At 57.5% G+C, this 24,477-nt stretch overlaps 3 protein-coding genes across 5 annotated transcripts in view; 1 reads left to right on the top strand and 2 right to left on the bottom strand.

Annotated features, from left to right (window-relative positions):
* Window positions 1-1,434: 1,434 nt before the first annotated feature.
* Window positions 1,435-5,529, top strand: LOC308048010 (GAS2-like protein 2; the record flags this gene model as incomplete). Its single annotated transcript, XM_080356852.1, has 7 exons — window positions 1,435-1,792; window positions 2,451-2,689; window positions 2,802-2,909; window positions 3,463-3,559; window positions 3,922-4,168; window positions 4,326-4,405; window positions 5,195-5,529. The coding sequence occupies 7 exons, from the start codon at window positions 1,435-1,437 to the stop codon at window positions 5,527-5,529; spliced, it is 1,464 nt and encodes a 487-aa protein (XP_080212978.1).
* A 3,696-nt stretch (window positions 5,530-9,225) lies between these two features.
* Window positions 9,226-13,054, bottom strand: RASL10B (RAS like family 10 member B; the record flags this gene model as incomplete). Its single annotated transcript, XM_080357098.1, has 3 exons — window positions 9,226-9,496; window positions 10,219-10,343; window positions 12,839-13,054. The coding sequence occupies 3 exons, from the start codon at window positions 13,052-13,054 to the stop codon at window positions 9,226-9,228; spliced, it is 612 nt and encodes a 203-aa protein (XP_080213224.1).
* A 5,587-nt stretch (window positions 13,055-18,641) lies between these two features.
* AP2B1 (adaptor related protein complex 2 subunit beta 1) overlaps window positions 18,642-24,477 on the bottom strand; it is a 74,503-nt gene continuing 68,667 nt past the window's right edge. For all 3 annotated transcript variants that reach the window (XM_080357074.1, XM_080357075.1, XM_080357076.1), the window contains 2 exons: window positions 21,915-22,069; window positions 18,642-20,884 (listed from right to left, as the gene is read on the bottom strand). In XM_080357074.1, coding sequence (XP_080213200.1) covers window positions 20,810-20,884; window positions 21,915-22,069 — 230 coding nt within the window. In that variant the 3' untranslated portion in view covers window positions 18,642-20,809. The remainder of the gene's footprint in view (window positions 20,885-21,914; window positions 22,070-24,477) is intronic.

Here is a 24,477-nt window from a genome sequence, read left to right as displayed (position 1 = left end):
GTGACTGTGTCACATCGCCCGCACCCCACAGGTCTGAGGGGTGTCCAGGGAAGATGGATCCACACCCTGAGCCATGCAATCAGTCTCACTGGGTACCCTGGCTGAAAATCCGGTGTCACAAGGGTCCTTTTCTCTGGGGGAGCCCAGCAGGACACACCAGACGCAGACTCCTCCGGCCAGCCTGCGGAATTGCTGGGATTCTTGCCTTTCCTCCCCCAAAATGACACGGGCTGATCCAGCTGCCATCAGCAGCTGGCGCCAGGGAGGTGACAGGGTCCCCTGACACAGCAAGAAGGCCCCCCAGCTCATGAGAAACACCATTTCATTCCCAAGGGGTGAGAACATCCCTCGTAGATTTAGGTTTTGCAGAAGTACCTGGGTGCTGGGGCAGCTCTGCAAGGCCTGGCTTAGGGAGGGAGTTCCCAACATTCCCAGCAGTGCCCACTCACCCCTGTAGTTATTTGCCTAAAGCCCCAGCTCCTGGAGTGACGCCACCCATGGAGGAGCTCGCCTTTTGCTGAATACATCGCTGTCACGGGCAGTTCATGAAGAAGTTTGCAAGGGAGCACAGTGCAGAGAAAAAGGCAGGTATGCAAATAAAATACCCTTGTGCTTTTGTTTTTGTTTTGTTTTTATCCAGAAGGAGGTTTTGAGGAGAGGACTGATAGATTTGTGCTGTGATTTGCAGGTGGAGCTGCTACGTTTCCTCAGAACTCGGTCTTAGCCCTGGCACGTTGCACGTTGTGGGGCTTCCCAGCTCCCACCAAGGGGTGGTACGAGTGCTCCGGCAAAAGGAGACCCCAGGGAGGGGGTCCTTGCAGGGACCCCTCTGGCCCCAACCTTTGGAGGTGACAAGACTCCGCTGGCTGCACCAGGGCTATGAGTTCAGTAGTACCAAGCCCCGAAGATGCATCTTGTAGAGCCCCCATGTCAACCCACCTGTGGTGGAGCTGGGTGCAGGAATGGTGGAGAGGGGACAAATTGCCCCTCTTTTGGGGTTGTGAACAACTCAGGATGCTGAAGAGCTGCTTTCTTACCCCTGCCCTCCCCAGAGCCAGGGACCTTGGGGGAAAATCCACTCGGAGGGGTTGGGGCAGGAGGAACAGGGCTGTGGGCAGTGGAACGGGCCCTGAAGGGTTAATGGGGAGTGTTTGCAGCCGGTTCCTTGTCACCAAGGAGAAGGGAACAGCACTTGGGAAGGAAACAAAACACCCACTGCCCAGGAGGCTGATTTCCTTTTCAACTGTGAAGGGCTCCAGTGCTGGGACAGTGTCACCAGAGTCACTGTCCTGGGTGGCAGAGAGCAAGTGGCACCGGGTGAGTGTGGCTGATGGGGGGTGGGCTGGGAACACAGCCTGGGGCAGCTCCCCGTGACCCCATCACCTGTGTCCCCATCACCCTTTTTCCTCCATCTCCTCCCAGTCTTATGGCAAAATGTGGGGGACACCGTGTGCCACCGTGCGGAGCATCCGTCCCTATGGGTCCAGCGAGCAGTACCTCTACGCCATGAAGGAGGACTTGGCCGAATGGCTGAAGGAGCTGTATGGCCTGGACATTGAGGTGGGCACCTTCATGGAGGTGCTGGAGACGGGGGCCGTGCTCTGCTCCCATGCCAACAATGTCACCCACGAGGCTGGGGAGTTCGCCCGTGCCTGCCCCGACGTGGCCCGTCACCTCCGCCTGCCCGCTGCCGGAGTCACCTGCAACCCCGCGGCACAGCCAGGCACCTTCCAGGCCAGGGACAACGTCTCCAACTTCATCCAGTGGTGCAGGAAGGAGATGGATATTAAAGGTAAGACACCGGGCTCCAGCTGCCCTGTGTCCCCATGTGCAATTCCCCTCCAGCTGCTCCTGACATCACACCGGGTTCTTTCCCTTGTGTCCCCCGAATTCAGTGCCACCCCAGTGTCGGGCAGCACCCTCCCTGAGCTGGGATTTCTTGCACAAGCTCCTCTGGGCTCGGCAGCAGCTTTGCAGGGTGCTGGCATGTGGTGGGCGTGTTTGCTTGGGTGCAAATATGCGCTGGGGGCGATGGAAATGGAAAGGGTATACGCTGCAGCATGGCCATGCACAGCACCGTCTTGGCTGTAGGGGCATCAGGAGAGGTGCTGGCTCTGAGCAAGGGGTCTGTCACCATGTCCCCACCACTGATGTGTGTCCGGGAAGAACATGGGCATCGAGTGACATCCTCAGCACATTCAGCTGCTGAAGTTTGTGATTTGGAATGCAATGAAACAGCCATAGCGCCTTTGCTGGCAGATGCTCAAGGGAAAGGCTCTTCTTCCATAAATTTATCCCAACCCTTGTTGGACCCAGTCATATTTCTATCAGGATAGCTCCAGGAAATAACATCCCTTCAGGCAGGTTTTAACGCCACCTGTGCCCCCCGTCCCCTTCATCCCCATCCCCACATGTCCACTCTGGCTCAGTCCACCTCTCTGCTGCCACAGACGTTCTGATGTTCGAGACGGAGGACCTGGTGCTGAGGAAGAATGAGAAGAACTTTGTGCTGTGCCTGCTGGAGCTGGCACGCCGTGCTGCCCGCTTTGGCATGCGCGCCCCGACCCTCGTGCAGATGGAGGAGGAGATCGAGGAGGAGATCCGCCAGGAGCTGGACCTGCCACCCGCAGACAGACCCCTGTCTCGGCCCCCCCAAAAACCACGGGACCTCCACAACCTCGACCAGATGGTATGAACAGGCATGGAGCGGGATGGGAATGAAGATGGGGATGAAGGTGGGGGTGGCTGCCCCAGGAGCCTTCCCAGGAACCCTGGTGAGGACCCATCCCTTCTGCCCGCAGGTCCAGCACCTGGTGAGCCGCTGTACCTGCCCCATCCAGTTCCCCATGATCAAGATATCAGAAGGGAAGTACCGCGTGGGAGACTCCGACACTCTCATCTTTGTCCGGGTGAGTCTGCTTCCCCCTGTACTTTTAGGGCACAGGCAGCAGGAATCCTGCTCTGCTCCCACGAAGCCTCTTCTATAATCCAGCTCCCAAAATGGGGCCAATGTGGGGTTTTTGACCATTATCCCCCAAGCAAGGAAGCTCAGCCCTGCAGTACATGTTTGCATGAATGTAACCACCCACATGTATGGGACAAAGCCCCCTGTCCCACGCCAAACCAGAGCCAGGCCTTACACAGCAATGGGAGCACAGGGATGCTCTGTCTCTGACTGGATCTGTCCTTAAGCCTGGCCTTCCTGGGCTCAGCACAACGTGGTGGCGAGGGGTCTTCCCAAAAGGCTCCCTGCCCTCCTTGGGGTGATGAAACATGCCCATCGGGCTGGCAGCAAGAGCTGAGACCCTCCCTGCCTCGGTGGCACTGAGCTGCAGATGAAAATGTCCTTTGAGGGACCCGGTGGCACTTAGAGCAAACCTGTGGCTTGCTCAGCTTTAAAATAAGTGAGGAAGGGGGGGATCCTATGGGTGCAGCTCTTACAGCTCACGGCATCCTGTGCAGATCCTGCGAGAGCACATCATGGTGCGGGTCGGGGGCGGCTGGGACACACTGGAGCACTACCTGGACAAGCACGACCCGTGTCGCTGCACCTCGCTCTGTGAGTCCCCATGTCCCCAAACCCCGTGGCTCTGCCCCATGGCTGGGGTGGGGGGGATGTCCCTCCTGGGTCTCAGTACTTCTGGAGGTGTTTGCAGGTGTGGGAGGCTTCCTTAATGCGATGTCTTGTTGCTTTGCTTTGCTGGGAGATTGCCTGGATTTGGGGAGTCTCTTTGGCTTTGATGGCCACTAGAGGTCACAGCAGACTTTTGGAAGGAGCCAGACCCCAAAAGTCCGCTTGCAGGGAGCGCAGGTTTGCATCAGCATCCCCAGGGGGCTGGATGCTGAGCATGGGCTGGGTGGGCTGCACGTGGGGCTGGGTGCAATGAATAGGGGTGCTGATTCACCCCATTTTCCCCGCAGCTCATAAACAAGCCTGGAAAAGCAAGAGCCCCCAGCAGCCAGTGCAACACGAGATCCATCTGTGCTCGGCCCCACAGACCTGCGGCCAGCCCCAGCCCCGACTGCTGGTCAGCCGCTCACAGAGCCCCCTGCCCCCTGTCACCTGGGGGTCCCGTGTCCCCTCTGGCCCCCGCTCCCCTGCCACCCCCTCGCCGGGTGACAGCCCTCGCCGGGAGCCAGCACGGCCCCGGAGGGTCCCTTCGGGCAGGTAAGCAGTGCAGAGATGCTTCATGTCCCAAGTTTTATAGCAGTTTATCTCCCATCCCTGAATGTTTTCCCCTCCCTTCCAGAGCTGCCCAGCACCAGCCAGGATGGAGGGGGCACACAGCAGCTCCCCAGCCTCTCTCTGTTCTCTCTCCTTGCAGGACACAGGAGTCATCGGCCACTCTTTCAGGGAGGCAGCCGCCACCGTCCGTGTCACCCACTCGACCCAGCTCCCCCGGCCGTAGGGCGATGTGCTGGGCACCCACCCCTTCCCGGCTGGTCCCCCGCACACAGGACAGTGTGGGGGTCCCCAAGGCGCTGTGTGGGAGCACCGCAGGGAAAACCCCCATGGCATCGATGCGGGGACGGTCCCCAGCACCCAGCAGCCGGCTGACCTCCGCACCTCCAAAAAGCACCCAGCAAGGAGGCAAATTGTCGGTGGTGGCTGCCAAACCACAGGACAGGGAGGTCCCTGCTGCAGCAACACCCCATACCCCCAGCCCCATCAAGGTCCGTGCCCCCTCCCCGCACTGGGATTCCCGGGGAGACTCACAGAACTGGAAAAGCCCACGGGAAGGGAGACAGGGAGCCCTTGGCTGCAGCCAACCGCCCTCACCCCAAAATTCCTCCAGCCAGCCTCTGAAACGGAACAGCAGCATTAAACCCCCCACCAAAGCCAGCCCAGCTATCGCCCGGGCCCCCACCTCTCTGGCCCATTTTGCAAATGGGTGCAAGGGCTGTGATGCTGGGAGGGGTCCCCAGGGGACCCAGAGATGCCACCCGGCCACCAGCCCAGAGACTGGGGGTGTCAATGGCTCCAAGGGGCCAGCAGATGAACCAGGGGGAGCCTGTGACCCCGGTGGGGGGTGCGAGAGGCTCCAGGGGTGCTGGGGCCAAATGCGGCCCCCTGGCTACAGCAAGGTGGTGGAGGAGCTCTCCCGTGGGCGGCAGCCCCTGCGTCCTGTGGGGCTGGGCAGCTGGGTCCCCAAAACACCCCCACAAACCATCCCACAGCCCACTGCCCCCCTAGTCAGGGGGGAGGCTGAGGGGTCTGGAGTGAGGGGTCAGACCCCGCGGGGAGCCAGGGCCAACAACGTCCCCAAGCCTCGTCGGTGCCTGAAGAAACCTGAGCGTGTGCCCTCCATCTACAAGCTGAAGCTGCGGCCCAAGGCACGTCCCCGGCGGGACCACAGACCGGGCAAGAGCCCCTCGCGCATCCCTCGCCCTGCCATCCACCGTGGCCAGCATTGCCCCCCACGACCCTCCCGGCACCCCCAGCCTGGCCGTGTGCACCCTGGGGCCAAGGACTCGCCGGCCGACAGTGGCGCCTGGCTGACCGAGGATGATGAGGAGGCATGGGTCTGACCCCCACCCCCAGTTTCGGCAGGGATGGACCCCTCACTTGTCTGAAGGTGGGAGCGATGCTGAAGCCGGAGCTGTGGTGCCTGTGGTCAGCGTGATAGATTTGCTTCTGGGTGACCTGGGAGTCCCCCCTTGCTCTTCAGAACTGTATCACCTTTCCAGAGGTATTATATTTTGGACTGGTAATTGTCTTGCTAAGCAGGCATTCTCATACTGGTTTGGGTGGAAAAATCCAGCTCCAAATCAAGAGAATGGGGCACTTTTTTGCAGGGAAGAGGGGTGCAGCTTGCCCCCATCTGACATCCAAGCGTGCAAACCACCTTGTACCTTGATCTTCCCCATCTGTATAACGGGACTAATGATCCGTGTGTCTTACAGCACCAAAGCCTTGATGAGTGCTTGAGGTCAGGGGACTCACCAGAGGTGACACTTACTGAGCCCCACGGGCTTCTTTATGGCCAGAGGTGGGACACCTGGGTGGAGTAGGTGGTCACCTAGGTGGCAATGGTCAGGTTGATGGATGTCACCAAGGCCTGCAGCCATGGACCTGGCAATACTGTTTATGCAATAGAGATGTACCAAAGTTCCTCTGTTTCAGAATCATTTCTGTGTGGGTTGGGAGGGGGATAGGATAATCCTGCTGGGGGGTGATGGCTGGTGAAGAGACTTAGCATTGCCAGTCTGCTGTCTGTGTGCTCAGCAAACACCCCTGCGAGAGTCCCATGGGGACCAGATGTGCTCCATTGTCCAAAAGAGAATGAAGCCAGACCCACAGCCCTGCAGAGGAGCAGCAAGGGTGAGCGCCATGGCCTTGGAAATGCAAAACCTGCTCGTAAAAACACTCATTTTGCAGGGAAGAAACAAACTCTCCCAACTCAGCCCATTGCCTCCCACCGTGAGAGTGGCAGTGGAGCGGTGAGCAATTCGGCACCACGGGCAAAGAGCAGCCAGGCGGGTACAGAACAAGGGGGACAGACCTGATTTTTAATTTGATTTCAAAGAAGGGGGTGCAGGGCATTACAGGCTGTATATACACCTCAGGAATCTCTGACAAGAAGTCCAGGGGGGGAAAGGAAAGCCAAGTCCAGGCAACCGGGACGCTCATCAGGGCAGGAGGAGGAGGAGGAGACGGCAGCATCCTTCCTTGCCAGGGCTGGACCCAACCCAGGCATCACCTCCTGTGGCACCATGCACATGGGGGCAGGAACCCAGCACTGCCCTGGGGACAGCAGTGGGGACATCCTCAGCCTCTCCCAAGCTCAGGAACACGTTCTTTTTTAGCAGGACCAGGGTGGCACTGGGTGAGTAGTAGCACTGTGTAGTAAGGGTGTGAGTAGGGGCAAGGTGTGGGTCGCTTGAGGCTGCTGCTGTGCTCCTGGCTGCTCTGATCCCCGCCAGCCCGGCCACACACCGGACCTCCCTGCCTCAGTTTCCCCTACTGCACCCAGCGGGTGCCACCACCTGCCCCTTCCTGGGCTCTTGGGAAAGTAGCTCTTTATAGCCCTCTTTTTTTCGGGAGCTGGGAAATGCTGTCGAAGCAGTGAGAGTTATTATTACTAATATAACTTTCTCTGTCTATAAAGTACAATAGAATATAACAATTATATTTATAACCTTTTTTTTTTTTTCCAAAATACTAAATAGATGCTATAAAAACCTGTAACTAATTGTGCTATAAACTGTAGGCTACAGGGTTATAACAAACAATGTATTGGCTAAGTCGTTGATATGTGTACGTCGAAGCACTTCATAAATGCTTTATTATTAGCATTTACCAAGGTTTTTCCTTCTCAAACAATTTGGAGGGAGAAAGCTAGCCAGCGACCAATAACGTGGACTTACACATGTTAATAAATCCTCAGGAGATGAGGCTGGGGTGGAGGGGTGGTAGGCTTGCCGTGAAGGCGAGGGATGGTGATGGGTGCTGCTGCCGGGGCTCTGAGACACACCTGTGTCCCTCCATTGCCTTTTCTCTCTTTTTTTTCCCTTTTTAAAATTTTTTGGGGTGAGCAAGGGGAATGGGGTTCCATTCCTGAAGGGGCTGCTGGGGGTGGAAGAGTGAGGTTGACCCCCCGCCAAGCCCCGTGGCATTTGGACTGCAGGCCAGCACATGGGCTCAGCGATGGGGCGGTGAAATGCTCCCAGATGGAGCTCAGCTGGACCTACACCTGATAGAAAGTGTTACTGAGAGCTTCTGTTGGATGGAAACCTGGCCGTGGGGGGAGAGATGGGACTGGCACCCCTTTGCTTTACTGCTGAATCCCTGCAGCCCAGAAATCACTGAGATGGTTTTGCTGGGGGATGGACCAGCCTCACATCGTGCCTCGGGGGGTGAGGATGGTGTTTGCCCATGTCTTACAGGGAGCAGCCAAGAAGGAGGAACCAAGACTCCCTTGGTCTTCTGCTCACCCATCACCAGCCTGATACCATTTCCTAATGCGGGCTGCACTTTGCCACCCACCCCGCAGGACAAGACGCAGGTGAGCTGCAAGTCTGGTTTAGAAACAAGCGGAAAGATTAAAAGAAAGAGGCGAGGGGGAAGTGGGGTGCTCACTTTGCTATTAAGGATGTGCACAGAGGAAAAAAAAAAAAAGAAAAAAGGAAACGCAACTGGAAATACAACTCCAGCTCCCTATTGCTTCGGAGGCTGCCTTGGCACCGCCGCTGTCCCCTGGGCATGGAGGTGAGCGTGGCCGTGGGGCAGCCCGGCGTGGGTCAAACCCACCTCGCGGCACCGCTGGCGGTTGCGATGGCACGGGGGGCGCTGCCTGCCTGCCCAGGGGACGCTGGGGTTTGGGTCGGAGCTGTGCAAAGCCCACGGAGCCCGGGATGCGAGGTAGCGGAGGGGTGACCTGCCCGGCAAGGAGCGCCTGGGGACTTTTTGGTGTTCGACAGGCTGGTGGGGAGGAGAAGCCTTCCTTGGCTGCATCGGAGCAGACGGGGAACTCGAAGCCCTGGGTAAGCAGCACTCGGCACCCCAGGAGGATGTAAAGGGCAGGATGGGGGCTTGATTTATTATTTTTTTCCCCCCTTTCTTGCTTTCATCCAGAAATTCTGCCTGGAAATCCAACCCAGCCAAGCCAGAAGAGAGCCCGTGTAAGCTGCTCTGCCCTCCGAGGGGAGAAATCCCAGCTATGTAGGAAAAAAACCTGGACTTTTATCTCTGCTCTGCCCTGGGGATGGAGCCACCTCAATCGCATCAGGCCACAGGCGCTGGGCAATTTCCTTCCAGGGACAGGAGATGGCAGCAGCAAGAATTGCCCCTGCGATGCTGGAGCAGGAGCTGGCGAGGACGGAGCCGACAGCCAAGCTCTGGGCACTGTCTGGGGTGTCTCCTCCATCCCCCTGTGCCATGTGGCAATTCAGGCACGGCAGAGACACAAACCCCCCAGGACGACTTTGGCCACAAGCGCCAGAGGCTCAGGGAGGGCTGGGGGTTCAGCTGAGTCCTCCCTCACCCCTCACTACCTCCAGGCCACCAATGGCCACCGCATCACCCTGCCCTGCACCACCCAAGGTGCACTGTCCCCAGATGTCACCGCAGGGTGCCAGCACTGGTCGGGGAGCAAACCCCGAGGTGCCTTCGGCACAGCCCCAGCCGCAGCATCACCCTCTTGGCGAGCAGGGACACCAGCGCTGGCCGGGGAGCTGCGGTCCCCCAGGACAGGGTGTGGGGATGGTCCGTTGGGGCAGGGGGGCTCACATAATGGTGCATCGGTTCCTGCGCAGGGCCCCCTGGAAGCGGATGGTGGTGTGGACGTGCTTGCAGCGGGCACAGCCCACGCTCTTGAGGAGCTCGCTGAAGAGCAGGAGGATGTGCCAGTTGTACTTGGCCGAGCACTCGATGTAGCCGCACTTCCACGTCTTCTTCACCAGGTTGGAGACGTTCCAGCGTGGGATCACCCGGCCCCGCTGCAGGTCCCGCTTGTTGCCCACGATGATGATGGGCGTCTCCGAAGTGCCGATGACCCTGGGGAGGGCAGGTGGTGAGGGAGGACAGAAGGGGATGGGGTACAGAGTGATGACCAACCAGCCCGCGGACCCCAATCTGTCCCAAATTGGCTCTTGGCTTTGCCTTAATGGGAGGCACATATCTCCTCTTGGCCTGTCCCTTGTCCCTCTTTGTGGCCAGACACAAACCCTGCCAGACACAGGGATGGCTGCTCTCACCCGCAGGAGGTACCTGCCCAGCATCCTGCTCCTTCTGCCTTCAGGTCCAGATTTACTTTTGCTTTTGGGCTCCCAGCCCTGCAAAGGGGCTTTATTCCAGTCTCTAATATCTCATAGAATCATAGAATAGTTCGAGTTGGAAAGGACTTCCTAAGGTCACCCAGTGCCCCCCCTGCCATGAGCAGGGACATCATCACCAGCTCAGGTTGCTCAGAGCCCCGTCCAGCCTGGCCTGGGATGTCTCCAGGGATGGTTCATCCACCACCTCTCTGGGCAACTTGGGCCAGGCTCTCACCACCCTCAGGGACAACAATTTCTTCCTCATGTTTAACCTGAATGTCCCCTCTTTCAGTTTAAAATCACCACCCCTTGTCCTGTTGTAACAGGCCCTGCTGAAAAGTCTGTCCCCGTCTTTCTTATCAGCTCCTTCTCTGATGCCAAGAGCCAGGGAGCACCAGGTCGAGCTGTACCACCCATGTGGAGCCCTGCGGGGATGCCCCCCTTGGCAAAGTGTGTCCCTACCTCGTTTCCAGGATCTGCTGGCGGATGGTTTTGATGTACTCGAAGCTGTCAAAGCAACAGATGTCATAGACCAGGATGTAGGCATGGACGCTCCGGAGCCCCCTGCAACACACGTCCGCCCACTCCTGCAAGGTGCAGAGAGGGATCAATCCTGGCTCAGCCCCGTCGCTGTGCCCAGGGGACGCCCCGCATCGCTGTGGGGCTGGGCACACCAAGAAGGCTGCTGTCCTGGGAGGTAGTGAGGGGGCTGCATCCCCCCCAGCCCTGACACCCAGCACCCAGCTCACTCGACCCATCCCTGCAACGGCTGCGTCTGCCCCCCATTCCCCTTCAGCCACCCCCACATCTCTGGAGATCCCTTATCCCCCTCGTTGACCCAGAGGAGAGAGAACGGGATTTCTCAGCCCCAATTCCAGGTTCCAGCCTGCCTTGGATGTAAATGCTTCACCCCCAGAGCTGCTAATTGGGTGTGTTAATTAGTGAGGCACCCTGTTTTTTGGGCAGGGTGGGTGAGGAAGGTGCTGGGGGCTAAGTGGGGCTCAGCCTGGCCCTGACCCTCATTGCTGAGGGTGATGGACCAGCAGCTCCATGGGTCAGAGGTGGAAGGTGACAGCAAGGCTCTTTGGAGGGGACATGGGGACAGGAGGGGAGCTGTGGCTGCTCGGGAGGGGGGGTCTGTGAGGGTGAGATCAGGAGCTGGGGCAGAGGCAGTCGAGCGTGGCCTGTCCACAGCCAAAATTCAGAGCTGTAAGAAATACATGTTGTTAGGAAAGCTTTGGGTTTCCAGGAATAGCAGTATTTTTTCTCCATGCTATAGGAGTGAAAATCTGCCCCAATTCAGGCCATTTCCCACCCCCAGCAGTGATGTCGCAGCTGCAGTGACACCAGGAACCACAGCCCATGGCAGGCAGCACCGCAAACCCTGAGTGCGGCTGGAGAGAACGATGCACCAGGGAGGAAAGGAATCGCTTCTCCCCGAGCAAACCTCTTCAGCACCGTGAATCAGCCCTTTCTGAGTTCATCATCAGAATGAGGCAAAAAGGGAAGACGTAGGACTGAAGGAAAGTGGGAAAAGGGAAGTTTTGGGGGGCAGGTTGGTGTCCATCACAGCCCGCAGCACAGGAAGGAGCTGGGAGGGAGCAGCACGACACAAGCCCCTCGCCGCAGGGAGGAGATGCTGTGCAGCTCCTCAGTGTCAGAGCTGCAGGCGGATGAAGTGGCAGCGTCCCAGGTTACTCTGAGTCCTGATACACCTGGGAGGTTAAGAATTTGCAGCTATTCCAGCACACTGGGGTGCAGCACGCTCCGGCACCGTGACGTTGGAGTGGTTTTCCCTTTGCAGGGCAGGCTTCCCGGGATGCTCGGGGCTGGAGGAGGCTCATGCTCTGCATCCCGCCTGGATACGTGCGGGAGCAGGATGCTGGGGAGCCACCAGCTCCGGCTCCTCTCCCAGGACATCACCACAGAGATGCTGCTCCGGGGCATGGAGCAGAGCCCAGTGATGCTTCCCAGCAGGCAGAGCCGCATTCCCCACCATGGCCCTCTCCTTTCCCCTTGGAGCCAACCCCCCGACCACCCTGGAAACCTCCATCTGTTCCCACCAGCCGCCTCCTCTTGAGTGCAGCGAGACGGGGAGTTAATCGAGCATGTTAGTGTCGGCTGCTGTGTCAATAAATTACCCTTTGCTATTTTGGGCTGTCTCTCGCACTGACCTTTAATTCCCTGCACACGCCGATTAATTTTTAAACCTCCTCCTCGCCCCTGGAGTGCTCACTTTTCCTCCTGTCTGATGGCACAGGGGAAACCTGGAGCACTACAAGGGCCCTGTAACCCTGTCTCTGTTGGGCATGGGAGCAATATAATATGAATTAAAAATACAAGAGAGCCCAGCTCCCGGCAAGGTGCTACCGCTGGTGGCATTGCCCTTCAGTATGGCTGTGACCACAGCTCCTTTCCCTGCAGCAGTGGCACAACTTGTGTCCCTAGGATGGGGCCATGGCATGAGCTTAAAATCCTCTTTTTCCTCATTAAAGCCCCTCAAAGTGGCCAGCACCAGTGGCAAGGCTTTCCAACCCCCTTGCTGCCTTTTGGGGCTGTTTTGGCAGAGCCTGAGAGCACTGGGGTTTGAGGAAGAGCTGGTGGGTTCCGTGTCCCAGGGACAAGCCCAGGCAGTGTTGGGAGGTGACGGCCACCCCAGGAGGGGACAAGCAGCCTTGCTTCACCTGGCTCACGCAGTGGGTGCATTGGGGGCTCTCCAGGAACGCCACATTTTCACCTGAATGCTCTGGCCGCTCTACCCTTTGCTGGCCCCGACTCTGACAGCGATGGAACTGGATCCCAGTGCTCTGGGATCCACCACCCAGCTGGACAAGAGTGGGATGCTGTGCTTCCTTCATTTGCCATCATTTTAGGTGAAAAAGCTGCAAAACACACTTTATTCTGGGCCAGCTCAGCTGGTGGCCATGACGATGCGATCCCTTGCACCAGCAGAAGGAGAAACATCCCCTGATGAGGAGGAACTGGGACCCCACAGAGTTATGCAGCGAAACCCCACCACCCCATCACCCGAGACCCCCCCCAACGTGGGGGTCCCCGGGCACAGAGCTGGGTGCACCCCTACCTGCAGGGTGTTGACGGGGAAGGCGGTGATGGGGGGAAAGTCCATGATCTGCAGGTCGTGGACGTGGCCGTTCATGACGACGGCGGGCAGGTAGACGCGGCGGGCCGTGGTGGGCACGCAGACCTCGCTGAACTCGTTGTAGAGGAACTGCCGGACAATGGCACTCTTGCCCACGCCCTGGGCTCCCAGCACAGCGATCTTGAACGTTGCCACCATGCCGCCACACGCCAGCCGCTGCCCTGGTGCTGCCCCCCTGGCGCCGAGGCTGCATATTCCCGCGCAGGGGGCCTCAGCCCCATTCAGAATGCATCTCCCCTCTGGGACAGCCTGTCACTGCAAGGCCAAGGAGAAGTCAGTCAGACCCTGGAGACACCCTGGCAGACCTCACTGTTGCTTCAGGTGATATTTTTTTCCAAGCAGGAAGCCATGGAAAAGGGTTATGTTTGTCCTCTGGGAGCAGGAGCATCCCCCAGGGCTGCGTGATGTCCCCAACCAGGGACTCAGTACTGCAAGACCTCAGGGTCCCCTTAGAGGTTCCTACCAAAGAGAATGAAGATTTAAGTAACCTTTGTCCTAGGAAGGTTCTCATGGCCACATTAAGCCTTTTTGGTACAGGAGGAATGAAACCTCTGGGAAAAGAACCATCTGCGGCTCAAGGTTTTGCCCAGCCCAGCAGCAGCAGGATCCTGGGCTGTGCTGGGGACCTGTCCTATTGCACCTGTGGGGACTGTCACCAGCTGCTCCATCCTCGTGCCGCCCTGATCTGGGAAATCCATCTTCCCTGTGCTTAGACAGACAGAATTGCCTTTTGCTGGGACAGGGAGGGTGAGGGGGGGATTGCTCTGTGCCTGGGAGCGACAGCTTTAAAGTTTAATTTCAGGCTTTGAGCGGTTTGGCAATTAACTTGATGGAGGCTAATTTCCGAGCCAGCTGACAGGGTGAGCCCGCGAGCTGCCAAGCTGAGGGGTCCCAGGGCAGGGCCACGTGTCGGGGGGACATGGTGTGATAACCCAAGTCCAAGGAGCACAAACACCTGCTGGCACCTGGTTCCTGACCAGGAGCTGTGGTGGAAACAGCAAAGGCGAGGGGCCAAGTCCCATTTTTGCTCACTCCCATCACTAGGAAGAAGCTTGTGTTTTATCCCAAAGTGTAGATGCTTTTACCAATTTGAGATACTTTGGTCTGTTTTCCCTGAAAACCATCCTTAAAGCACAGGGCAGCAGCCCCTGAGGTGGCGGAAAGTGGCAGGTTCAAACTGCCCTGTCCTGCCTGTTTGATGGAGGTTATTTGCCCTGGGGAAAGCCCGGCCATTGAGGTCCCCTGTGGTCTCCCAAGCTCATGGCTCACACCACCCTCAGCCTCCTCACACAAGGGCTGGGGGACCAGCCTTGGGGACAGCAGGGAGGGTGTGTGTCCAGGGCCGGGGGACATGGCACACTGTGCCACTGGGATTGTCCCCTCCAGTGCTGACTGCCCTTGGGGACCCACTCACCCCAGCCATGGCAGCAGGAGCATTTCTGAGCTACACACATGGAAACAGGGTGTGGGGGGGAAAGAGCCCCCAAACCCAGCCCTGATGGGGTCTTCATCCACCAGCAGAAAGCTCTGTCATTGCAGGTCCCGGGGGGACACTCTGCTGCAGGAACAATGCTGTCCCCACAAACCTTCCTTCCCACAGAAGCAACTCCAGCTTCTCTGCGGGGCTGGAGGGTGATGGAGTGACCCAGCCAGAGACCCAGCACCTGCGGGGCTGCCCTGAACTGTGGAGCAGGCTGAGCACCCCCCTCCACCCCAAAAAGCCTCTTCCCCCCTTGGCTGGCACACAGGGGCTATGCATGGGGCAAGCTGGCTCACGGGCCCCAGAAAGTGGGCTTGCACCCCATAGCGTCAGAGGCCAACCTCACAGCTCCCAGCCCACGAGCATCTCACGCCAGCATGCCACCGTGGGAAACTGAGGCACAGAGGGGGCATGCAGCCAGAGCGGCCCTATGGTGGGGTAGCAGAGTGGGGAGCAGCCCGGGGGCCCCAGATACTCAGCACAAGGCCAAGCTCAGCTGGTCGCAGGGCCGGGTGGAGGCTGGCAGGCTGCTCCCAGCAAGGATGCCCCAGCCCCCAGCGCGACCTTGGGCACCCCATCGCCACCCGCACCCCGAGATGCCGACGGAACAAACCCCGATCCCGCGGGGTGGGGGTGGCAGCATCCCCCAGCCCGCACCCCGCATCCCGCCCCGACCCTCCCGGGGGATGCTCTCGCCGCGGCGGCAGCGCAGCATCCCCGACACCGGCCCGCGGGGGGATGCTGCGGCTGGAGGAGGTCGGCGGGTACCGAGGGGGACACACGCACCCCCAGGCCGGCGGCGCGGGGAGGAGCGAGGAGCAACCGACGCTCAACTTTCGCTGGGGAACCCCCCAGCCCCGACCCCCCCGCCTTGGCAACTTTACCCCCCGTCCGTCCCCCCGCTCCCCATCTGGGTCCCCTCCTACCTTACAGCGGCGGCCCGGGCCGGCAGCGCCCCGGCGGGCGGCGGAGCCATGCGGCGAGCCCGGTGCGGGGCGGGCGGCCCCGCTGCAGAGCCCCGGCCCGGCCCGGCCCGGCCCCCGCCCGCCGCGGCGCTACCGAGGGGCCGGGCGGCGACGGCGGCGGCGGCGGGGGGCGCCGGGCGGGGAGCGCGGCCGCTGCTGGGCAGCGGAGCCCGGGCAGGACAAGGAGGCAAAGCAGGCGGTGGCCGGGGATGGAGGCAGGCGGTGCTGAGGCAGCGAGGCAGGCAGCGCCCGGGGGGAATGGAGGCAGCGCCCGGGGAGGGATGCGGGGGATGCCCGCGGAGGGATGCAGGGGGTGCCCGGGGAGGGATGCAGGGGGTGCCCGGGGAGGGATGCAGGGGGTGCCCAGGGAGGGATGCAGGCAGCGCCCGGGAAAAGAGGGAGGGAATGCCCAGACCGAGTCGCAGGAAGCCAGGAGGGACACCAGCTTCTCCCGGGGCTCTGGGGAGGTGCCGATAGGAAAAGACCCTCCCATGTCCCCCCTGCAGTGTGCTGGGTGCAACACTGTCACCTCTTCCCTCCCCGGTGCCAACCAGCACCTGTGCCTTCATACCCGCCCCGTGGGAGCCCCCTAGGGCCAGAGCCCTTTGGGGGAGCATGGCAGGACCCCTCCCAGGGAGCCTTTCCCTCCTCCGACACCACTGCTTGGTGTGCTCTTGGGCACGTCTCTTCACCCCGTTGCTGTGTGAGCCCACGGACCAGCTGGCAGGGCCGGGGTATCTCTGTGCCCGCTGTCACCAAGGGTGCTCTCAGTTCAGGGTGGTGCCAGTCCCCACCAAAGGAGGAACATTTCTGTTGCAGCATCTGCATTTTTGGGACACCCCACACCAAGCATTTACCTGCATGCTGGATGGTGAGGAAGATGGTGGTTGCACCTCCAGGGAGCATGGTCCAGGTCCCAGCAAAAGGCTGCTGATGGACTCCCTGTGCCTCTCTGCTCCTCAGCATGAAACCAATGAACACCAGGGTGTCTCCGTGGGTCTGGTTGTGATGACACAGGCTTGGGTGAGCCCGAACACCAGCCATGGCGTGGCCAGGCTCCCCCAGCCTCATCCACACCTTTGGCTGGGGAAAGCACCATCTCAATGGTGAGGCAGGGGTATAAGTGGAAACACATTGCCATGTCCTTCCTGGGGTAAAAGGGGATGTCAGACACAGCCCCAAAGCTCAGGGGACAAGGGCAGCGGGCAAAACGTGGGACAGTCTCTGTGCCATCTGCACCGAGGCTGGGGCTGAGCTCAGTACCAGGCAATGGGAGTCAAAACCCCTTTTCTGTGTCTCACTTTTCACCCAGACTTTCAGAGATTTCGGGTTTATTTCCCTGCAGAGCTGCCTGATGCTCACAGCTAGAGAAATATTTAAGTGTCCCTGGGGGTTATTACCAGCCCAAGACGCTATTCTTCTTCCACAGCTCCCTACCCCGCATCACCATAAATCAGCCCTGAGCCCTGGAATATTTCTGGGAGAGGGTAGGGATCGCGGCTGCACGTGAACCCTGCTGCACAATTCAGGCTCCAGCCTCGGGGCTATTTTTAGCAGTTCCCTCTGAGATGCTTTTCACTTGCAGTTTTATTTGTGAAATTTAATATACGAGGCAAGGGGGAGGGGAGCGGGGCTGGATCCTGGCACGTTCCTACTGGCTGGGAGGCTTATCCCAGCCTCAGTGACAGGCAACTGACACAAACCTAAAATCATCCATCAAGGCGCTCTTGTGTCCTCTCCCACAGCCTCCAAAATCCTTGGGCAAGTCCTTGCCTCTCCCCGTTCTGCACCGTGGACTTGGGGACCTGCTGTCCCCCAATGCTGGTACTGGTGCGGAGCAGGATGTGTGCGAGGCCGGCAGGAGCAGCGGGGTTTTGGGGAGCCCCCCCAGCACAGCAGGGCTGGCCTCATCTCCAGCCAGAGCAGCAAGGAGTAACCTGGGAGGTCCCTGCCCCACAGTTGGAGCCTCAGGAACAGGGGAGGCCATGGGGACCATCCAGCCCCACAGCAGCTCCCAGCCCGGAGCATCACCTGTGTCCCCTGAGCTCCCAGCACCAGAGGCTAATGATGTCACTGAAGCAAACAGAGTCTGCATAGTACAGCAGGGCCTGGGGTTGGCGTGTCCCCATTTACAGGGCATGAGTAAGTACAGACTGATTTCTCCCCAAGGAGCCCCTGGCACAACCAGGGGAGGGATAAACCTTTCCCTTTGCCACAAGACATGAAGGGGGCAGTAGCTGACATAGCCCAGCCCTGAGCATCTCACAGCAGCATTTGTTCCTGCTGGGCCAAACGCTGGCCCAGGCTCTGCCATGGAGTGAGCAGATCCACAGTGGGGAATGGCCATCCCATCCCATCCCGTCCCATCCCATCCCATCCCCAGGGGCTGGGTGTGCAGCCCATCCCAGGCACACCAGGGCTGCATGAACAGACATCACAGCAACACCAGTAACACCAGACCAGCCTGTCACTGTTAATACTTGACACATATACCAGTTTCTAATGCAAAACCATCCCTGGGCAGTGCACCAAAGGTTGATACGGTACCTGCCACCCCTGGCCCTCAGACCGTAGGTTATCAAGTCTCCAAGTGCTGCTAAGCCAGAGCTGGGCAGGGGAGGAGATTTGCTCTGTGGGAGAGCAGCACCTCCCAAACCTTCTGCTTGTGTCAATGCATTTCTGGCCACTTTGAGGGCTGAGTTTGGTGCTGCTTGAGCTTGGCTCTGGCCCAATGTGGAGGTTTTGCAGCCAAACCCATCCTGCCTGAGACAGGACAAGCAAGGGTAAAGCTCTCTGCAAGATGCCAGCACTGGTCCAGAGCAATCAAAACGCATCACCGACTCATATGGAAAGGTCACATTACACACAGCCCACCTGGGGCCCAGAATGGGCTAAATGGGAACATCCATCATCCTCCCGCTCCTCAGAGGCCGTCCATGCCAAGGTACCAGTGTCCCCTGCAAACCAGGGCCCTTTTCCTGCTGCCCTTCAAGATGAGACAAGAGCAGCAGCCTGAGGCAGAGGACCACGGGTACTTGCTACCTGCTCACCATGCAAGCCCTAGAAGCTGTTTTGGGGGACCTCTGCTGTAGAAGAGAAGTGGCTGGCGAAAAGAGGAGGACTAAATGGCTCCCAGAAAGTGAACAATCCAACAAACCCAGCCTTCAGCCCTGTTCCAGCAGACAGGAGCCGAAGCAGGGGAATCGGATCTTCCCCAGCCCCACAGAGCCACACACAGCCACAGCGTCATGGAAATGAGTTTATTGACACAGACGGCAGGTAAAGCCTGAAGAGCAACACAACTACGCGAACACCCGAACGAGCGGCATGGTGGGAGAGGAGGGTGAAACGCCACCGACCGGGCCCTGGCCCTGCCCTGCAGCACAGAGACACCCACACGCCCGAAAAGCTGGGAAGGAATTTGGCAAGAGAAGGGGATGCTCAGCATCCCCTCTCTGCATCGAAGCTACACCAGCTGTTTAGTGGAGGGAGGCTTCAGTGTTTGCTCCTGGACCCTCTGCCATCTCCCCCTGCCCCAACACAGCATCACACTCAGTGCCGCCAGTGCTTCATTAATGGCTCTGTTAATGATTTTTGTGGTGACTCCTGCAAGTTCCTGGGGCAAATCACCTCCCAGCACACATGGGCAGGGCTCAAGGGATGGATTGCTCCAGCTCTGCCCTACTTTTTCCCCAGCCAGAGCACAGGGGTTCCTACAGAGAGACCTCACCTTCCTCGGGGTCCCGCAGCTCCCGTGCCCTACTTGAGTCTCTCTCAGGGCACTGTGACCTTTTCCCAGCACTGGCTTCTTGGTTGCAGCCAGTCCCAAAGCCTTGATGAACCATCTCCCACCATAAAACATTTACTGACTTTAAATGTGGCATCTAAAAAGACAACATGGGGGTTGCTATGCAGAAGAGCTTTGCTTGCTGGGGAGGAGGTGGTGTCAAAGCATGCTGGGGAGGGCAAAGCTGCTTTGGTTAGTGGCTTGGTTTAAGCAGGACAAGCTATGGATGGAGCAAGGACATGCAAGAGGCTTTGCTTTCACTGCTGCTGTCACAGCACTTAGTGGTTGCAATGTGGCGAGTCCACAGGCATGGACTGGCAAGGGAAACGGTCCTGGCCCTAAGGACAGGTAGGAAATGAGGGACCAGGGGCTGCTCGGGACAGGGAGTAAGAGCAAGAACTGGCCCGTTACCATTCACCAAGCTGCAAATGGAAGAAACGCTTTCATAACCTGCTCGACTCTCAGCCCAGCTGGGACCTGAAGTCCCCAGGAAGGGTGCAAGCACCACCAAACCCAAACCATCCCCCACAGAGCCACAGCCAGGGGTTCGGGGGGCAGAAGGGGAACAGGGAGAGCCACCCTGCTCCCCAGGACACACCAGCAGCTGCCCCTCTCCACAGGGACACGGCTGATGCCCACAGCCCCGGCGGCAAAGCGGCACTGCCACATTCGGATTTACCACCAGCAGCCCCGGGGATCAGCACAGCACTGGGGGAACTGGCACAGCTCGGGGGCGGCCGAGAAGGCAGTCTGGCCATAGCAGGCATAGAAAGAACAAGAAGAGGGGCTGCAGATGGGTGAGGATGCAGAGAGCACACCTGGAGCTCTGGCAAGAGCCTTCTGCTCTAGGAGAGGGCTTGTTTCCTTCGTTCCATCCGCTCCCGTCCCATTACCAACCTTGCTCCTCCCCACGCAAGAGCAGCTTCGCTTCTCAGATCAGCAGCTAATGAGCCAGGGAGATGGTCGGAGTGAAAACACACCATCAAAAGCAGAGCTGAGTCTGCCAGCACAAGTGTAATTAAAAAAAACCCCTCTCTTTAGGGCTCCATCCGCCTCCACGGAGCGAAGCGATGGCTCTGTTCCTGCTTCCCCGAGGCCACACTCACCCTGCTAGAGCCTGACATCCCCGCAGGGCTCCCAATACTTCCTTGGAATCACCTTCCCTTTAAGCCAATTACAATAGAAAAACTCAAAAAAAATGTATAAAAATATAAAATAAAGTGCAGTGTATGTTTTCAACACTTTTGCCTTCTTTTAATGAGCTGACGTGTGGTTTTTTTTGTTTTTTTCTTTCAATGAGCGGTATTTTACAAAATCATAACTACACCTAAAGCCATTTAGAAAACACTGAACATTGGCACAAAATGGAGAAGCCCACGAGAACAGACGAGTGAGGGGAGAGGGGGACGTGAGAGTAGTTGAAGCAGTGGTTACAAACTCCATGGACGCTAAAAATATCAAAGGGGTTTTGTTCCCTATCATCGTTAGCACGTGGATACTAATTGCTACCTTGTTTAATCAGTGCCTTTGACTGAAATCCTACACATGAATACAGCTGCTTCCAGTTAAGAGTGCTTTTCCCCGCGCCAGTGGTGAAGGAGGATTTGGGGACCCCTTTCTCCCCCCTCCTTCTGCAGGGTGAGGCACAGGCTGATCTCCTGTTAGTTTTTCAAGATGGCATCGTAGGCCTGGTAGATGTACTGGGACACTTCGGGAGCTCGGCACTTCAGGGAGAGCTGTGGAGAGGAGAGGAGAGGTTAGCGGTGGTGCAAAGGAAGGCAAGAGCTTTCTGGCATCTCCACAAACGCAACTGGAAACCTCTGACCTACAGTACGGACTGGACAGATCACGCTCGTGGCTGATGACACTAACCCGGGAGCATTTCTCCTGGGTACTGCTTTGTCACCAAACTGCCTTTTCAGAGCTTGCTACAGCAGGAGGAGGTATATGAAAGCAAACTGCCACGGTGGGGTTCCCACATTCCTCTTTAACAAATCTGGGTGTCCCTGCAGGCATGAAGACCAGGGACTTGCCTGCCCTCATGTTGTAAATCACAGCGCTAAACCTGGGAGCCTCTAATGATTTCCAGCTCAGCCCTGATGGACACAAACTTGGCTGTCACTCCTCTCTAAAGCAAGAGTCAGGCTGACACCAGGCTTGCGGCACCAATCCTTGTGCAAACACTGTAAATCACCTTCCAATGCTTGCTTTCACCCTGTGGGTCCTCACACCATGGATTTCTCTTTAAACACTTGGAACAGTTTCCACCAGGAGATAAATCCTCTAATACCAGACACACAGGTCCTCAGAAGGGGAGCAAAGTCCAAGAGAACAGCTGTATGGGCGCACGATGCAGGACATAGAGCACCTTCCCACCAGCTCCAGGCTGACGCCAGCAAGAGGCCAACGAGGCTCTGACATCCAGACAGCCGGTCTCCACTGCAGGGACACGGCAGGGCATAAATCTCTCCTTGTTTATGAGCGGGGGAAAGGCGTCCTGGCACCGCTTTCTCGCTAATGTCTCTTGGCTTTATCTCCGGGTAACCTTGGCAAGTAACTGCGCATTGCTGAGTGGGCATTATCCCAAGCTCGCTGGTAACAGAGCAGTGTAATTGTTGTTTCTCACTTTTTTTTTTCCAGTTCAGTGGGCATTCCTAATCCCCCCAGTGAAATTAGCAAGATTTTCCCCCAAAACAGGCACAATTAGGCAAAGCAGGGAGAAAGGGCTCTGCATGTGAGGGGAGTTATAAGGATCCCAGCCCTCACCGTGTAGTTCGGGTTCCCCGGCTGAATGCGAAGCTCGGCCAAGATCCAGATGCCGTTGGTGAGTTTCAGAGACTGATAGAGCATGTCCTGACCCTCCACGTTCCTCTTGGCGATGGTGTAGACATTGTTGTTCTGCAGTTTGCTGGAGACGGTGTCTTCAGAGAGAAGGAAGAAGAAAAAACATCTGTTAGTTCAGATTCATCATCTGCAGAGACAGCAGAGCCCAGAGGAACATTCCCAGGATGCAAGTGCACAAGGAAACGCTGACTTCTGTCCCAAATTTTTCCCTGGGGACAGGAACAGACATGACACAAGGAGAAAAAATTCTAATTTGCTTCCATGGACACACCTCTTTCCTTCCAGGCTGTGATCCCTTGTGAAGTATTTGCCCATCTTGCACTTACTGCTCACTGCTCTGGGTCACTCTGGATTTGCTGCCTTTATCAAGGCAAGAGTCTGCAGCTCAGGGGGTAAGAGGTCTCTGCTCTACCCAAAACCCCCCAAAAAGCCCCAAGCAGGATAACCTGGAGGCAGCCAAAAGTCAGAAGATGAAGGTGGAGAAGAATAAAGATCCCTGTAGGAGGCTCACTTGGGTGCCTGGTTCTGAGGTCTCATTCCAACCAAAGCAGCTCCATCCTGCTCCCCCTCTCTCCTGCACAGATACTTCTGCCCAAACCAAGGTAGTAAAAATCCTTGCCTTTTTAAAATTTTTTTAAAGCAATCACTTGAAAAGGTAAAAACCCATAGACATCTGTCTCTAGACATCACAGGGCTGTGATACAGTTTTAACAGACGGCACAACCTCAGCACTCGCAGGAGATGTGTGATTTCAACTGCAGACCTGTACGGATGTAACCTCGACACAGGTTATTTCTAAGGGACCTTTCAGAGAAACAAGACCAGAAGCAAATCTGCAGAACACGAAGACGCAGAACAGTGGCCTCTGGATGCCAAGGGGTTTCTCAGCACAGCACACAGAGCAAAAGGGGCACATTCACACTTTGGGTGGAAGGCACAGGGAAGGGGACTCCGCACCTGAGAAGCATCACTGGCAAATTCCCATTCCTGGTGCACAGCAGAAAAATCTCATAGGATTAAAGAATCATTTTGGTTGGTAGAGACCCTTAAGATCATTTGAGTCCAACCATAACTTAACTTTGGCACCAAACCATGTCCCTAAGAACCTCATCTACGTGTCTTTTAAACCCCTCCAGGGATGGTGACTCAACTGCTTCTCTGGGCAACCTGTTCCAATGCTTCACAACCCTCCTGTGAAGAAATTTTTTCCTAATATCTAATCTGAACTCCTTGAAGCTCTTTGCTGGGCCTGGGAAGGAACACCCTGTCCACACTGGGCCATTACCAGCAGGTCGGGCACTTTCGACAGAAAATAAGGGAGAGAAGTGGCCTTGAACCAATTTGCACTGAAAGCCAAGAGACTGGGAACGCAGGATCCATTTCAAGGAGTGTGAAGAGCAGGACGGCGGCAGAGAAGCGGCACAAAGTGACCGTGGAGCTCTAATTCATCCCCGCACCTACAAACACTGAGATCCGCTGGCACCCGTGCTGGATCTGAGAATAGACACATGTCTGCGCTGGTGCGCAGAGGGACTGGAAAAGGGACAAGACAGTTTGATAATGCACCAGGGAATGGTAAAAGCAGGAAAGAAAGTGCTCCACAAATCCACGGGCTGATGCAGAGACCTGGACCTGCTGGCTCTCCCCAGGGCAGCATTGATGACCAGCTGCTCCCAGACCCTTCACTCATGGTGGGGCTGAACCTCTTTGCTCTCCAGGCTTCAGAGCAGCTGTGCACAGGTTGAGGAGGGTTCAGCCATCCAGCTACCTAGAAGCACTCGGATTTAGGTTTCCTCTCTTCCCCAGTTACTATGGAAACTGGCAGATATAAGTAACTAATGAGATCCTTTGCTTAAAAACCCTCATTCCCTCTGTCTCCTCCTCCCACCCCTCCTACTCCTCTCTACAACAAACTCACCCAGATTAGGGACATGCAGAGCCATCCCCTGCTCGCAGGGACATCCCCCATGAGGAATGAAGCCCAAACTCCCACCTCCGTGTACCCCCCCCCGCCAGCAAGAGCATCCTTCAGGGCATTGCAAAGGCACAGAGCGCAACGTAAGAGCTGAGAGAGCGCGGTGCTGTTTCCAAGGGACCTTGGCATTAAATGTGATGTTGTTTGTTCAGTTTTAACAGGCTGAGGTTAAACCTCACTGGTCTGAAGCCCCTCTGGACACATGTCCTGGAAGTGGAATACTGGTAAGGGTTCAAGACATTCCCCAGAAATCTTTACTCCTGCCAGGAACAGTCTTTCCTTGCACCGGGGGATGCTGTCAGAGCAAAGACATTCCCCAGGGAGCGCGGGTGCGGGGTCGGAAGCAAGGCTGCAAGCGGAAAGCTGTAATTTTGGCAGCTGTGGGGCTTCTACACCATCAGGGGGTGTGAGGGCATGCAGGGGAGCGCTCCCACCCCCTGGGGAGCTGCTGCTTTGGGGGCACAGTGGGTGAGATGGGGCTGCAGAGCAGCTGCTCTTATGGCAAAGCCT

Source organism: Nesoenas mayeri (genome assembly GCF_963082525.1).
Source record: "Nesoenas mayeri genome assembly, chromosome: 20".
Lineage (NCBI taxonomy): Eukaryota > Metazoa > Chordata > Aves > Columbiformes > Columbidae > Nesoenas > Nesoenas mayeri.
Note: the sequence above shows the minus strand (reverse complement) of the source record. Positions and strands in the feature narration are given on the sequence as shown.